This window comes from Echiichthys vipera (assembly GCF_963691815.1).
Source record: "Echiichthys vipera genome assembly, chromosome: 18".
Taxonomy (NCBI): Eukaryota; Metazoa; Chordata; class Actinopteri; order Perciformes; family Trachinidae; genus Echiichthys; species Echiichthys vipera.
In genome coordinates this window covers 20,739,964-20,757,117 of record NC_139843.1, presented here as the reverse complement: position 1 = coordinate 20,757,117, position 17,154 = coordinate 20,739,964, and the positions used below count along the sequence as shown (strand labels likewise).

Genomic DNA, 17,154 nt, shown 5'->3' with positions numbered 1-17,154 from the left:
TACTGCAAATAAAAGAAATACACTTTGGTTTATGGTTGTATGTCTTCTTTCCTCTATTGAAACATTTGTCGCCTTGCACGTAACAAAATCCAGTAAAGTTGAGTAGTACTTTGGTGGCACCAGCAACATCTGGGGCCAATTACACCAATTATGCCTGGTCTTAAGCTAGTGGTCGTAACTTGGCGTTCTAAGTCTGACCTAATAGTTATTCAAGTGGAAAACCATCTAGGTTTACTGTAGATCTGCCTCTTGCTAAAGCCAGATGAAAATCTTATGTTGTGTTCAGCTGCGTTTCACGCAAATTGGCGGCAATTGCATACAAAGTCAATGCAAAGACGCAAATTTGTGGCGGATGACAAACGGCACTGTGGTATCCCTGCGAGTTAGAATACAACTCAACGATCAAACCTGCACGAGTGATGTAACACGAAGCAAATTTTCATGGTTGGTCTGAACACATTATGCCTAGTCAAGAGCTGGCGTAAAGTCAAAATCTCAGAAGCCTGACAATGTTACACAAGAGCCACATTAGCTTTCCTGCTAAAGTCTCCCCTTTTATGTAGCTAACTTACAAACATGAACATGTCTTCACCTCAGCTTGTTTGAACAAGCGCCCAAACAAATGTTCACCAGTGTAAAGTGTATGTCGGTTATCAAGCTAGTTAGCTGCAGCAGCACCTTATAAACTTACCTTCCAATGTCGCTTCAGTCCATTCCGCTTGTGTTACCTCTGCCAACAACGCACTGTCCGTTCATGAGTTGTAAGCTACAACCAAGTGTATTTTTTTCTCTCCATTCACGTTACATGTGGAGATCCACCTGCCAGCTACTGTCAATCAAGCAAAATCACATCAAAAACTTAGGGGGCACTCACACTGTCCATCCGTACCATACACAAGCTCGTTTCGAGGCTAAAGTCTAGTTCGTTTGACCAGTGTGAGTGCGCTTGTCGGCCACAGCCCTTTTGGGAGTGGCGGGCTTTTGTAAAGCACGTTTGCACATGTACGAGCAAGAGCGTGCGCACGTGTACGAGCACGAGGACAAGGCCGACGGCGGTTCTGACGTCATTTCATGTGCGCCTGTTGGGACATAGAAAAAAGAAGGACGGACCATGCGCGGACATTTAAAACAATGGCGGCAAAAGGTTCACGTTGGTGTGATGCGGAGGTGGAGTGTTTACTGCAGGTAGGATGAAAATATTCAAAAACAGTTGACGCACAAAAACTCCGAGGTCTATGGAAAGATTTGTAAACAAAGCGACGCATCACGATGACGTCATCAATGCATGTGACTTGTTACGGCGTAATGACGTAAAGGCAGCAAGAAGCATTGGCGCGAGGCCCAGGTAGTGTGAGTTCAAACGGGCCTGGGCCACAGGGGGAGAGGTAAGGGGGGACAAGTACCCTAAAGCACGGGGCACAGTACGGATGGACAGTGTGAGTGCGCCCTTAAGTTTAAGTTTGGTTGGTGTAATTGTCGTAAAGTTCATTGCAAAGACCGACTTAGCACTTAGGACCAGGCTTAGTAAAGACCAGTGCAACTAGATACGAGTGATTAAATAAAGAGGTCCATTAAATTTGAATATTTAATTTTTTAATGGGATATAAATACTGTTAAAACAATGTACTTTGGCACTGTAGTTTAGAACAAAATGTGTATTGGTACACCACTGAATAAAAGCCCAGCTGCTTTTTTTAAGTGTAACTTTTGCTAAAAACTACAGTGCACAGCTCAGTGTGTTCAAGAAAGTCAGTTGTGTACTTGTGACCCAGTTTTAATGATTTCTGTATTCTTCTAGTGTGAAAAAAATCAAATAAATAGGCCCGGGGCTAAGTGCCACAGAGAAAGTTGGGAAGACGGCGGCATAATAACGACCTGAATGAATATGCCTGGTAAATAGAAATGCTGAAAACATCCAGTATTTGGGCAGAAGAGAGCTACATTTGATGGACCTTTTCAAAAGAATAGGTTTTGACAGTTAATTTTCAAATTTGGTAGTTGATGTAGTTTTGTCTTTTACAGTCACATCATAGTTCACTGATATTTAAAACAATTATATTTTTCTTGTCACCTTTATTCCCATACATGTCCATTCATTACAATAGTGTAAATCCATAATAAATAAGCACCATATATAATCAGCAGAGCAGAAAGAAACATTTAGTCTTAGTTATGAGACATACATAAAGGGAAATAAATGTCCCTGTAGGAATCAAAGAACCTGCAATAGATTTAGACCATCGTATGTGAACTGGAGGACGATTACCTTGTACACCTGTGCAATTAAAAAGGGTAAGGTAACAACATTGGCTTTCTGTTCTTTATAAAATATGAAAAAAGAAAAATACAGTCACATTGTCGAACCAAAAGTACACTTTCACTTGTAATTAAACTGTATGTCGTGCCCTTTGAGAATTCAGCATCACTTAAACCACTTCTGGACATTTGCAACAATGTAGCCACATGCAATTCTCACAAAAGAGATATCTGCAACTCTTCATTTTGGAAACATATAATTAAGTGTTCAATGGACCAGAGCCATAGAGCACATCACAGCTACCTGATGTGATATAGGTCTGTGTGATGCATCCCATAATACATCACATGTCCAGCATTACCAAGTCAAAGTAAGACGATTGGAGTCAGGGACGGGGGTTTAGGAACCGATGAACTGAACACCATCAGTGATTGTAATTCTTTTTTTCCCCTGGTAGTCATTTACATTTTTTTTTTTCATAGGGCTGGTTTCATCAACAACACATTACATTCACTACAAGGATACATTCTTAATTCAAAACTTCCATTCAATTCACAAGTCACTTTCACAAGAATTGGCACCTTCCAGGGAAATCAGGTTATTCATCTTCAGCAGTTTGTTGCCATATCAACAAAAAAAGCCATTGTGGCAGCCACTGTGTGTACTATCGGTGAATATATGCACTACATCTCTGGACAAGCAAGCAACACTACATTTTTTCCTATTTCAAAACTTCCCTGAAGGCACAACCAGGAAATTCCATTGTTTCTTTGAGGGCAGTGTTCAGCTTCATGTGCCAAAATCAACATGGCTTCCAGGCAGGCCATTCTGATCTTTAGTGAGCGAACAGATGAGGCAGTCCAGCTTTGGTATTTACTGTGTACTGTAAATAGCCTTCACCTACTGAGGCATGTGTCCTGTGTCCTAGGCAGCATGCACTAAGTGGAAAATGCTTGAATAATCATGTTCATTGTCCCTGTTGTATTATCTATTTCTTAAAGGTATATTGACATATGTGAGGATCGGAGTGAACCGAAGACTGAGGCTTTGCCATCAAATGGACATGGAAACCATGCAGATGGTGACGAGGTGTAGAGGCACTGGAAAGGCCTGAGGAAAAAGAAAGTACAGAGGCAACTATTGCAGACGTTCCCCCTATTACTGCTTCAGTTTTCCTCCAAAAGGAATCATTCTAAACCTGTGTTGCTATATACAAATTCTAAAGTTAAATATCCAGAAGCACAAATACAGGAGAGGAGGATGCAAGTGGAGGAACTTCTGCTAAAGCTACCACTGTACAGTTTCATGGTCAGTTCACTCAAATTACAAAAAAAAACAAACATATTTTCTCAATTACCCCTAGTGGTGTCTAGCCATGCGAAAAATTGAGGCTTTATTTACACAGGTTTTGAGATGCGGAGATATGAGATTTCTACCACCAACCTAAAAAAAGGAAGTATTTTCAATGTTGTTTCTCGTGCACACAGCTTTAAAAACTACACGTTCAACTACTTCAAAGCCTGGTCAAATACAAACAATTTGCATAGCTAGCTGGGCAAGTGAGAAAATACGTTAAGAAATATGTTTTCATTCGGTTGAACTGACCCTACAGTTAAAAAAAGGAGCCTGATATTTTATGAAAAATGTGTATTCATGGTATTGCTGAGAATTAGAAGAAAAGCTTGATACCACTCTCTAATGACTGTAGATATGAAGCTAGCAAGCAGCTGGTAAACCTAGCTTAACAAGAGAGAAAACAGTGGGACAAGTTAGCCTAGCACTACCCAAAGTAAAAAGAAAAAAAAAATTCTACACGTTTTTGTAAGTATCAAATAAACAAGATATAACATGTTAATTAGTTAGCTTTGGAGATGTTGGTTAGCAGATTTTCGGCTAGCTCTTTCCCCTTTTCTTTATCTACTGTATATTAAGCTATTGTTCCTTAAATTTGTCTGATTATTTCAGCGTCTGTCCTTACTGCCAGAAGTTCCAGAATTGCGCCGTCTCTCCAGTTAGATATTTCCCTTGCTGTCTCTGTGTAAATCACCCTACTTCTTCACTTTCGGATGTTTGTTTTCTTACGGTGTCGGCCTCAGCATGATAGAAACGTCATCCCCACTCTCACTTACTCTCTGTAAATACACCGGAGTGTGAGTGGCTGTATGCATATGGACTCACTTGAAAATGAAATGGTCTTTCTACTAGGAAGCTGGGATGGTAAACTGTTTGATGACCGGTCCAACTGATTCTGAAATTTGTGTTTCCACACAAACAGCCCGTCCGCCGCTGGGCAATGTCTATATGATTTCAGGCTGGCAGTGCATGTGTGAAAGGGGCTTTACAGACATGAGAGTGGTATCATCTAACTCTCAGAAAGAAGGCAAATAAGTGTATTCCCCAAACTGTAGCACTATTCCCTAAAGATAAATATCACATAAAGACAAATATCAGTCATGCCGACATTAACATCGATGTCTCTGAGGAGTCGCACAGTTTCAGCATGAAATCCATTCATGTTATTATTGTAAAACAGTGGTTGAAGAAGTCAGTGCTCTCCGGTAGAGAATGTCAGATAAATAACATTATTTTCCACCAGTCACATACAGGCACCAGACCTGTTAAAATACTGCCTTCACAAGACAAACCCTGGACTCATCAATGAGTATAATCGCCAGAGTGCCGTCTTTTTATCTCAACGTTCCATTTCAAGCATGCGTAAGAAACTCAAAACTGGGTGGTGCTCAATGGAGATGATCTGGACAAGGACCAAACATTTACTCCCTATTTGATTTCTTTTTTCTTTTGAAGAAACGCCCTGATACACTGAGGAGGATGTGAGCCCTTGAAAGACACCCAACCCCTGACATACAAACCCTGACAGTTTTGGCCACAGACAGATGCCATATCAAATGTCACTAGTCCTCGCACCCAGGGCCAGATCTCCCAGTGTGGAAAAGAAATCCTCCATCTCCTTCTCCAGAAGCCGGTTGCGATTCTCTGCATCCTCCCGTGCCCGTTCCGAATTTCGTAGTTTGATCTCAAGCATGCGTTGCTTCTTCCTCTCCTGCTCCATCTCTTGTTCCAAACGCTCCATATGGGCACACAGAGCAGCACTAGACTCCTCCAGTCTGAGGGGATGCAGCACATCACAGACAGAAAGCAGAAGTCATTGTCATTGACCTTTACTGTTTGGCTACATTACAAAATGCTCAGAGAGAGCTTAAAGCTGCATAGGGCCTTTTTTTCACATGGGAATGCAACCATCTTTAAGGTCTTAAATAAGATCACCTCTATTGGTATCTAACCATTCATGTAGTTTTGGTTATGCTGGTCTTGGTTTCAATGACATTAACCTTGTGACAAAAAAGTAAACTCGTTGCTACTGTAGAGCAGAGCGGATAAAGACTTACTTTTGGATCCTGGACTCATATGCAGTCTTCTGTTTCCTCAACTCCTCCTTCAGTCCTTCCACCAGACTGCTCAGAGTTAGATTAGTCCCGTCTCCATCCTCAGACATAATAATGGACGGAACCCCGGTCGCCATGGCCATGTTTCCATTCTCGCTGCAGGCTGCGCTGCTGCTACACAGCTCCATGGCCTCACAACTGTCCTGCTCCGAGCTCGGGTCTGTTGTCATCCCTCCATCCCTTCCTCGGTCAATCTCCCTCTGGCTCTCAATCCATTCCCCCTTTTCCCCGCTGTCACCCCCTCCGCCGCAGTTCTGGTTTGCTGAGGGCTCACTTCCCAAGTCGGGGCCGGAGATTTCGCAGGAGGAAGTGGACCAAGGTGTGCTGGAGACACTTGGAACGCTCCCCATGCTAGAGGAAGAGGTGACGTTGTCGTAGGTGGACAGTCTCTGTGAGGATCCCGTTGAGTCACGATCACGGGCAGATCGCTCACCTGAAGATGTGCGCCTGTGTCCCCTCAAGGAGGACAAGCCATTCATGAGCCAGTTACCTCCACCTCCACTTCCACCTCCTCCCCCAACAGAAGATACACTAGTAATATCAGCTGCAGAGCTGCCGCTGCTGCTTTGCTTGCCTTGCGGCTGGGAACGAGGCGCCGAGGAACTTTTGAACGAGTATTTCCAGGAAGGTATGGTCTTGGATTGTTTACTCGGACTGACCACTGCCTCTGCCTTCCCTGATGGAGACCCCAGTTTTGGTCCAGAGGTCAGGTTTGGGGTCTGGGTGGGAGTGACGGCTGCACACAGTTTGGCATCCAGAGATGAGGCGCTGCTGTGCAGCTCTTGGTCTGTGTTGGACACCGGGCAGCTTTGGAGGTCTTCCTCTGAGATCCAGGCTCCTAGGCTGCGATGCTGGAGCTGGTGCCCCTGGACAGGGAGCTCCGTTTGGGCTATGGTGGTTCCCTCCTGGTCCCTCCCTGAGTACAGACGGTTGTGTTCCCTAATGAGGATTGTCATCAGGTGCTGGACCAAAGAGGTGCCTATGGATCACAGTCAGACATGATATCATAAATGTACAGTCACATCAGTTTTTATTCTACATACAGCAAGTTTAATATCTACATTTGATCAATGGATTAGTTGTCAACTATTAAATAAAGAAAAAAAATCCAAATTTTCTGATTTCAGCTTCTCAAATGTGAATATTATCTGGTTACTACAGTCATATATGACAACTGAATTTCATTATTATAGAAAAAACTAAATTTTCTGACATTTTTTAGACCAAACAACTAATCAGTTAATTGAAAAAATTATCAATCGATAATGAATAAAGTTGTTAGTTAAACTAGGTTATATATATATATAAATATATATATATATATATATATATATATATAGTGTATATGCTAATAATAATATTCAATGTGGTATTAGAGTGATATTTGCAGAAATGCTATATAAATACTGTGAAATTAAAGAAATGCACACAGCCTGTATTCATAAACTAAGTCTTTAAATGAGTGGTGGTGTCACAACTATACTATATATAGGTAGAAAGTGCCACTACAGTGCCATAACAGTCATTCCCCGACTGCAATGAATGTGCAGAAACACCAAGAGCAGAGATACGGAAGACCCAGAAACACTGACCAATCAGAGCAAACTGGGCTTTTTCCAGGTGGGTCTTAAAGAGACAGTTGCTAAAATGGAGCATTTTAGACAGAGGGGGAATACAGGTATATTTAGACAGGCAGTATGAGGATAATGTTTTTTGGCAGCCTTTATTGTATAGGACAGACAGAAAATGGGGTGAGAGAGAGGGGGAGGCATGCAGGAAAGGACTGCAGGTCGGAGTCAAACCCGCATCCGCTGCCTCGAGGACCTTCAGCCTCTTTACATGGGGCGACTGCTCTAACCACTGTGCCACAGGCCGCCCAAATAAGGTGTTTTTTCAACATTAAAGCATGTTAAAATGTTCTAATAGCAACCCAAAGTACAAGCATTAAGCCTGAAAATGAGTATTTGAACCTTTAAAGTAACATTGTGTTGTATCATTTTTAGTAGACTTTCGAGTTTGTTTGCAGTGACCTTTACTATGAATTCAGCCACCATTTCATCAGTGAACATCGTCTGCACCTTCCATAATAGTAACTGGGTCCTCCAGCTTGGGTCGAAGGATATTTGGTCCAAATACTGTGGCGAGGTTCTGGACACTCATCTTGTTTTCACTGGAGTGGGACTGGACCTCATCAAGGAATCTAAGCAAGAATAACAAAGTTAAAAGTAGAAACAGACATCGCTCTAGAAAACTGATCAAGTGATGAGATAAGACACTTACTTGCATATGTACGTGAGGAGATTGTAGTTAGGTAGAGGTAGAGTGCTAACTTGCCTTCCCAGCTCCTGGACACCCTGGTTAAAGATTCCACAATTGTTGGACACAAACACACACATAAACAAACACACTCACACACACAGTGTATACTGCACATACCTCCTCCTCATCTTTGGCCAAAAGCTGTGCACAGTTGAGAAAGTCTTCATATTTGGAGAAGGGAATGACTGGTTCAGGCAGCTCCCGCAGGTACAACTTCAGCAAGGATGCCACCGTGTGGACGTCTGTATTACTGCAAGGGAGTACAGAAAGAAGCGTTTCCATTGGAGGTTCCATCATTCAATTCAATTAATCAATTCAATAATTTCAATTAAATATTATTTATAGTGCCAAATCATAACAAAAGTTATCTCAGGACACTTTACAGAGTAGGTAAAGACCACACTTTATGACTTATTTATGATTTACATAGACCCAACAATTCCCCCGTAGAGTACGGTGGCAACAAAAACCTTCCCTTTAACAGGCAGGAACGTCGGAATTTACTTCTCAAAAAGCCGGTTGTTAACTCTCCTTTCTGCCTACCTGTCAAACAGAGGCTTGTCGCCGCAGTCAAAGGCCTCCTGCAGCTCTTTGACCAGGTTGGCCTGTCCCGGCATTCGAAAAAGACCCTCCTCGTCCAAACCTCTCTCCCTGATGAAGTCCACACACTGCTCCACCAGCAGGGGGGCCAGACGGGGGCCAAACTTCTTCTCATACTGCACCGTGTCCTCTAAACGCTGACCAAAAATCCCTGGGGACAGATGGAGGATGCAGGTAAAAGACTTGTAAGACAGAACATCTGGCTGTAGATGTTTGGAAGTGTTTGTTTGTTTACTTCATATCAACTTGAATCTTGAATGTGACAGTGTATCTTAAAGCTGGAACAAGGCCTACTATACTGCCTGTTTTTACATTTAGGACCCCCTGCCACAACATCCCCATTGGATGCAGTCCTTAAGAGACCCTGTCTATGAACATATTTTCAGTTCGATCATTCACAGCATGTCTTGGTGCAGAATGAAGACTCTAAACCCTCATTAGGAGAGGAGAACATTGGTTTATGAAAACCTGTGACTGCATCAATATACTTAAATTCCTCAACTCCTCTGTTGGTCTATATACTAAAATAGATTGAATATTTTAAATGTGCAAATGGAAAAAGAAGGTTTAAGAAAATTTACAGGTGAAGTAGAGACTGAGATGCACTTAAAACGCGACAAATATAATGATATCAGAGTGAAATATTTAGAGAAATTTGATTCATTAATCCCAAACTTCACAGAGCTGTAACAGAAAAGATTATATTAGGAGAGGGACATGCAGCTTTACATGCTGCACAATATATGAGTGCCTGAGGGAGGCAGCATTTTAACACACACACACACACACACACACGTTTCATTAACACATACCTACCATTTGATGTTATATAGTATAGTGTATAGTAATAGTATAATCTTCTATCCCAGTACAGGTCCTTTTATATCTCGATGATGATCATAATATAGCATGTTCTCTGGTAATTCAATAATATGAAAAACGACATTGTAAAGCCTGTTTTGTACACTCCTGTGTGAAAAATGAAAATGACTAAGTACTTTCTCATTTTATTAAGAACTTAGGCAAGTGCAAGTTATAAACTCACAATAGTTCACATCAGACTTTCCACGAAAAAAAGTTATGTGCCTGTTATTATCAATTTAGATGACGTAATTATGTACGACGACATCTTGATATGTTTTTATAACGGTAAGATTCCATTAATGCCCAGCTCTACTTTGATGCTATAGTACATTTTTTTAATGACAGCCATTGAACCTGAACACGTCATTGAAAACGCCATTATTAAAAGTGTTTTCAAATAGATGCATAGCTAAACGGTTATTTACATTTATTTCTACTTTATTTATTGTCTTCTTTTCTCTATGCCTTTGTATCTTATTAAGTATTCTTGTGTCATGTCATTATAATTGAATGTGTATTGTTTTCTGAAAGGAGAACTGACTGTCTTTACACACATATTTATCTTTGTCAAGTATGATGCCATACTGTTTTGTTTGTATTATATTTGTTCAAATTGCAAATTACGGTGCGTATTGTTGTATATTGTACCTACGTTTAACCACAATGTCTGTTGCACTCTGTCAAATTAGTTATTGTTTGATTTATTTGATGTTAGCATTATTTTGATTTGATTATGTTAGCTTATTGTTACTCTGACCCTTTCCCATCTTTGTATTGAAACTGTTTCCCTCGGGATAAATAAAGTTTCTTGAATCTTGAAATAAAGAATATATATATATATATATATATATTAAAAAAAAACAAAAAACAGTGCGTATCTAAACGGCGGCAGGTTCGAACCCCGATCCGCTGATAATCGTCCTACCTGTGGACTGGCTGCAGCAGTCGCAGCTGGCCGACAGCTCGCTGTAATCGTAATAATTCACCGAGCAGGAGCTGCACAGCAACAGAGCGTGTTTCTCATACACCCCGAACCCACATTTCACCAAGTTCATCCATTCCGGTTCAGGCATTGGACTCCGCTGCTAGTTTAAAGCCGCATCTACAAACAACTGAAGAGCGGAAGCGAGCTGAAGAGAATGACGGAGGAGCTCAGACGAGCGGCAGCTGACCGGGGTCAGTGTGCTGTGACCGCAGTGCCCCTGTTAACGACGGGGCTATAGGTTGGCGACACATCTATTCTGGACCGAGAGCCGCGAGACAGACACCCCTACCCCTGCGAATGTGAGAGTGAGGCCAGAAATATGAACCTGCCAGCATGAGGTACCACTAAACTTTATATATGAATGCTGCTGTGCTGATTCTGATGCTGCTCCCTACTGGCTGAAATACAGGGGTGTAGCTGGGATTTAGGGGGCCCTCGGCTTTGCACCCCCCCCCCCCCCCCCCCATGCACAACAACTGGACCTCATATTGAACTCACCGCAATATTTTTGCAGTTAAAACCAGGTGTGAAATAACAGTATTTTATAAAATATAGTTGCATCAAACACATTTTGAACTCCAGGGAGCTGAATAAGCTCACAGACACATAGCAAATAACTGCCATATAAAGTTAAAGGTTGAATATGGAGAATGAGAAGTACACCCCCATCTAGTGTCTTAAGATCGTAGCCGAACAACAAAAAATAATTCCAGCACTCAGGTTTCCAGATTGGTCAGACCCGGTCCAGTTGCCTACAAGAGAGCAGAGCCTGTTTGAGCTTGTTTGAACCCGTCCCCTCCGGCAAATCGCACCATAAGAACAAGTATTAGAGAGTAGTTTGACTGACAGTTACTGTTAGCCGTTAGCATTACAGCTAAGTAAACATGAAAGTTAGCTTAGCGATCAAGGAGAAACGTAGCCATTTGGGCGTGTGTTTTAATGGCGTTTCTCTCCTTTCTCTCAGTCCATGGAGTGAATGCTTGGCCTATGCTGCCTCTGGTTTTTGCCCGTCTCCGCTCACTCAGCTGCTGGGACAAATAATGATTTCAACCAGTGCCAGCCTACAGTAGCTGCACCCAACAACAGATAACCCTGGCAACCAGCAACGGCCAACGCTATTGGCTGCTACAATGGAAACAGAACGTGACAGAAAGTCACTGTCAAACCTGTCAATTTTTTTTAAAATTGTAATTCAGACTAAATATATATTTTTTATGGTAATGCAATACTTTCATTCTGTACCCCGTGGGTATATTATTATTATTTTAAATATAGCTTCTCATAAAGATTCTACGTATTTAACCTTTAACATGCTGCTATATAGCTCCAGTTTGTATTTTTCATGTAGTTTGACCATTACATTTGAGCCACAGCAAAATACCAGAGGACTTTGATATCACATATGATTTTCTGAATGGATACGAGGTGAAACATTTCTTTTAATGATGTTTTTTTTTGTAAGATTTTAAATTAATTTGAAGTATTAGATTAACCGTGAACCATATACAGTCTAAAGCAGTATAAATAATTACATTATTATTAAACAAATACAGTTTGAAATATAATTACAAAAAATAGTGTCATTTTTGTATACAAATAATGACATCAGTTTGCTCGTAAATATCTTCTCGTATCCCTTTATTAAGGAAAAAGACATTATTTGATTAATTTTTAGTAGTAGGAGAGCACATGGTCCTTGGGAAAAGAGTGAATGGCAAGTATCGCATATCTTTTTGTACAACACGAAAAATCTAAATAAAACTGTATGTGAAAATATAAAATAATAAAAAGTGATCCAAAAACAGAAAAAAAACATTTTAATTTGAATACAAACAAGCAACACGTCATATTTCTCACTGCCATATTTGTTTGGATTACGAGAGACAACTTTCGAAACGGGTTGAAAATCTTGTTTTTATTGTGCAGTGGGACTAATATTGTTTTATCAAAGTGGTTAGAAGTCTGAGAATTTAGGGAGAAGTGTTTTTCAATGACCTATGTGTTTATTTTTATTTCAAAAATGGGATGCTTAGCTCTGTGAATGTAATGGAAACACATGAAAAGGCACAAACTGGGGCTACAGCTAACCATACAGTTAATGAGCCTGAATACCAAAAGTTAAAAGAAGCTAAAAGTACTAAGTACGACTGCAGGGTTGGATGATATTTCTTGGTCATTTGATTCCGAGTTAATGCAAAAGCCTTTTTCTGCTTCATGTAATTATCCGACATCTCTTTGGCAGAATTGAATGCATTTATTGATCAAAACTAACAAAGAAATACAAATCAACATGTAGCTGGCACTGTGTCGCTCCCCTGAACAACAGAGCTTAAACCTGGCTGATTAAAAATAACATTTTAAATTAGACCAGTCATGTCATACACTATATCACTGGTATGTTATTCTACATGTATATATACCCTATTAATATACTGCTCCTTTGGAACCCAACACCATGCTGTCCAGCTGTTCTTTATGTCCCAGTTCACACCCAGACAGGCCTGGTTATATTTCTGGCCTCCTGTCAAGTACACTAGTTAGACCAGAGCAGACAGGGTGAGAACTAACCGCAGACTCACTGCTGCATGGACAGGAAAACTAGACCATTTGGGTGTCAAAAGCTCTATTTGCACAGGACTAGTTTAATGTGGGCACGTGGGGTGAGGTCATTTTTACCAGAGGTTTTAGTCCAGAGAATGTCAGTCAAAATTACGGGGATTTTCACCTTCTGTGAAGCGGTCCGGAAAGAATACCTTGAATAAAACTCGTCCCGTCCGAATACGACCCTCTGTAGAACCTATGTTGATATTCCGTCATATTCCAGTCAATAGTTTCCACATTTTTTTGAGCTTGGAGGCGCTTGTATTTTACTCGCAGATCAGTCTCGTAACTAATCGGCGTTGGTTTTGAGGCGGCTCAAAGTGTGACATAACGAGAAGCGACTGTTCAGTGTAAACAACATGGCGGCTTCCACGGAGGAGACGAGCGCAGCTATCGAGCAAGCCGCTCACTAACTCTTTTTTCTCTTGGATCCTTCTGTTGGAATATGGATATAAATCCTGAAATTGTGCTTTTTAGCCATAAATTCAAATTACAAATTACAAAAACCGCAAATATCCTTTACCGACATGTTGTTTACTTTCTGAGTTTTGCCTCGACTCTGTTAGCACGTCATACGCCCCGTTGATCTGATTCGTTGATTTGGCCCGTATTTTGGTGATGGACAGATGATTTATCCAATCAGCAACAAGTATTTTCGCCCCTTCCCAAAAGATCTCCAACCGAGAGTTCCCAGATAGATATGCAAAGCAAATGTGAATCATGCAAATCAATCCATCGGGTGGAGTCAGGTTAGCTTGAAGAAGCACTCTGATCACTTTTTTTAGATAATCGATGACATTCTTTAGTTTTGTTTTTACTTAATTTTGTGATATCTGGAAGCTACATAGCAAGCACATGGTGACAGGGAGATGATAGCAGGACGTAGATCTAGTAACCCCTCCCGCCTCTGGTAGAATCAGAGATTTCTTAATCCAAGCGAATAGGGCTAAAGAATCTCTGTTTGCCTGGGTTCAAATCTACAGACTTAACTGCATCCAGTACATTTATGCTCTGCGGATCCTTGTAGCTTATTACTCAACCAGCTCAAACCAAAGAGCACCCAACAGAAGCACCCTGTCCTCTATTTTTGAATTTCTGGAATAGGCCGACAGCAAACTCTGATCACATTTCCACAGTCAGGTACAGCAGTCGGACACCAGGCAGGAGTACAGACGTCAGGGTGAGAATTAACTGCGGGCTAAAGAAATGAGACGCAGTAGGGGTAGGTGATACTTTGCATGAGTGGATTATGTAACATGACTGACATGTATAATATGGAGAAAACAGAGAGATGAATTGTAGTCTTCCAATTTCAGCAACAATATTCTGTTTCAGAAGATCGCTGGAGCCCAGAGGGTAGACAGGAAATTAAGACCCCCTGTCTTAGGAAGTTGCTTCTTCCAATGATTATTGGCTAGATAAGATATTTTAATTAAATGAACAGAATCTTTGTGAGTCCGAATTAACCCTTTAAAACAAACCAATTAACAGACTGAGGCAGTGATAGACCAGCAACTCCTGTGTTCTGCGAGGTAGAATTGCTGTTTTTGTCGAATGAGTCTGGTGGCTTTGAAGAGAGCATAGATAACAGCTTCAGTTTCTGTCAGAAAATGCTGTTTGACGGCAAGGTAAAGTGGTAAAAGTGTTCTACAGTTGTTCCAATACATATACCAGCATTGCCTCCGATACTGCCTACAGTTAATTTAGGCTTCCTGCAGCTCAAATGTAGCATCAGAACGTCGCCCGTTCCTATGAGGTTAGACAGGCTCATGGATGAAAATCTATTACCATTTTTTTAAAGTACTCCCGTTTCTCGTGTTTCGGTTCAAAGGTTTAGCTTTACCTCCTCCAAACGGCGCCCAGATGACACGCCGTATGGCCTTGACCCAGTCGTCCATGTCTGTCTGGGAGTTTGCCATGAGCAGGAAGGACTCATGGCTGATTGGTGCCCGGTCCTTCTCTCCTGTTCCACCTGCAGAGACAAAGGGGCAGGAAGGAGACAAATAGTTGGGGTGAGTACACCATGGATTGCAAATACTTAGTTTCCAGAACACTGGCATTTATCATAGAACTAACCCGGTGGCATAATGATTAGTAGACATATGATGTAGTGTACTTTCCCCTGTACATCATGTTTCAACCGCTTGAACCAGGATGATTGATTTATATATAGCGCCTTTCTCAGAGCTCAAGGCGCTTTACAGAGTCCAGGCTCCATTCATTAACACAGACACACTTGGTGGTGGTAAACTACGTAGTAGGCACAGCTGCCCTGGGGCAGACTGTAGGAAGCATGGCAGCTAATCAGCGCCTACTACCACCTCCTCAAACATACAGCAGTCTTACGCATTCACACGAGGCAAGCTGGGTGAAGTGTCTTGCCCAAGGACACAGCAACGACAAGACACAAGTAGGTCAGGGCGGGGCGGGGATCCAACTGCCGACCCTTCAGACATTGGCCGACTCGCTCTACCAACTGAGCCACAGTTGCCCACTACAGACTACTGTATACAGTTGTATACTGTACGCTTCAATGTCAGGTACCTACAGTATATTGGTTACGTTTCTTTCAGGAACCTTATTGGAAGGGTAGTGTAATATACAACATGTTTCCAGTGTGGCAGATAACATTGGGTTTGTGCAAGCATTTAGTTTGTACTAACTTTGTGTGAGCCAGCACGTTAAAGAAATAGTTGTGAATCTAGCATCATCATCAAACAATATAGCTGCTGCACTCTGTTTATATAAATTCACAAATTAAAGCCTGAATTCAGTCCAACCATGATCTCAACTAACGCAGGGAAATAATTGCTTTTACACCCAAAAATGAATCCATTGGGGTGGCACTGGGTTAGAACCAATATGCTGTTAAGGTTTCTCACCACTAGGTGGCATAATTGTTCTGTTATGCATTCTGTATTTGTTCACCAGCCCTCCTCTCCTGTAAATATGGCACCAGTTCACGTTACATTTAAGGCATTTAGCTGGTCGCCACTGTGATTCAGAGCAGCTTTTAGTGAGTGCAGAAGTAAATATATTTATTTTCAACCGCATAAACATTAGTGAGGTGTGCAGAGCTCACAGCTAACAGTATGAAACACTATCAACTGCAGCATAAAAATGACATTAACACCATAGACCACACTATATGTTTAAATAACCTAAAGACTATGTCACCTGTTTACCGTTTGTCTGAGCCATTAATGTTGGACGGTGTTGTTGCCACAGTCACAGTCATTGTTGTCACAGTCATTTAGCTGTGAGGAGGGAATCCAAATATAAACAGTGGTGCCATAAAGCTAGGCACCATTGTCACCCAGCTTTGTAAACTCACACTGTCATGATGAACAACACTGTGGTCGGTCTTCAGATGGGCTCCAGTGTCATGGAAACAGTGAACTGACGATACAGCATTATTTGACATTTCGTCCTTAATGCATAGTGGGTCTATGAATATGTAATATAATCTAAATGAATGCTCCAGTTTGCCCTCGAGAAAAGAGGCCAATTAAAAAGGGCGATTAAAAATAGGAAGAGGAAACTCAGACATTAAGGAGCCTCAGCACATCCAAAACTAATAGACACACACACATGCAGAGCCACTTAAAATCAACCCCAACGTAGCTGACAGAAACCAAAAGTATTGGACTATCCAAGCCCAGATGGATGAGGAGTACAAAGCTCTCCTTCGGAGCCAATTAAGATAACACCGACTGCAGGCGCGCGTTAAACTGAGTTTCCTTCTCAAAGTCTAAAGATCAATTTCCAGTGGACCATCAGACAGACGATGACATTTGAGCCGACGAGAACATTGAATGTTTACAGCGTGTGTGCGTAAAGCTCGAGCCTTTTGAGTGTCTGACATTTAAGATCTGAAGCTATAACTCTTCGCTTACTTAAATGTCAGACTGCTCGCAGACACTGTTGAATGGGAGATGGGTCGACAGGAAAAAGAATAGGAAATCGTTATAGTGCTGAAATCCTTTCTGATGTCATGGTGAGAGCTTGCCAAACTGTCACTGTAGAGAGAGAGAGAGATGTCTTTATACAGCATGAGAAGA

The 17,154-nt window shown here is 41.5% G+C and overlaps 1 protein-coding gene across 1 annotated transcript in view; it reads right to left on the bottom strand.

Annotated features, from left to right (window-relative positions):
* Nucleotides 1-5,162: 5,162 nt before the first annotated feature.
* arhgap22b (Rho GTPase activating protein 22b) overlaps nt 5,163-17,154 on the bottom strand; it is a gene marked incomplete at its 3' end in the record, with an annotated part of 43,700 nt that continues 31,708 nt past the window's right edge. The window contains exons 4-10 of the mRNA XM_083932186.1: nt 14,937-15,065; nt 8,587-8,794; nt 8,161-8,293; nt 8,005-8,078; nt 7,803-7,924; nt 5,668-6,703; nt 5,163-5,385 (exon numbers count right to left, since the gene is read on the bottom strand). Of these exons, the coding sequence (XP_083788312.1) occupies nt 5,163-5,385; nt 5,668-6,703; nt 7,803-7,924; nt 8,005-8,078; nt 8,161-8,293; nt 8,587-8,794; nt 14,937-15,065 (1,925 nt within the window). The remainder of the gene's footprint in view (nt 5,386-5,667; nt 6,704-7,802; nt 7,925-8,004; nt 8,079-8,160; nt 8,294-8,586; nt 8,795-14,936; nt 15,066-17,154) is intronic.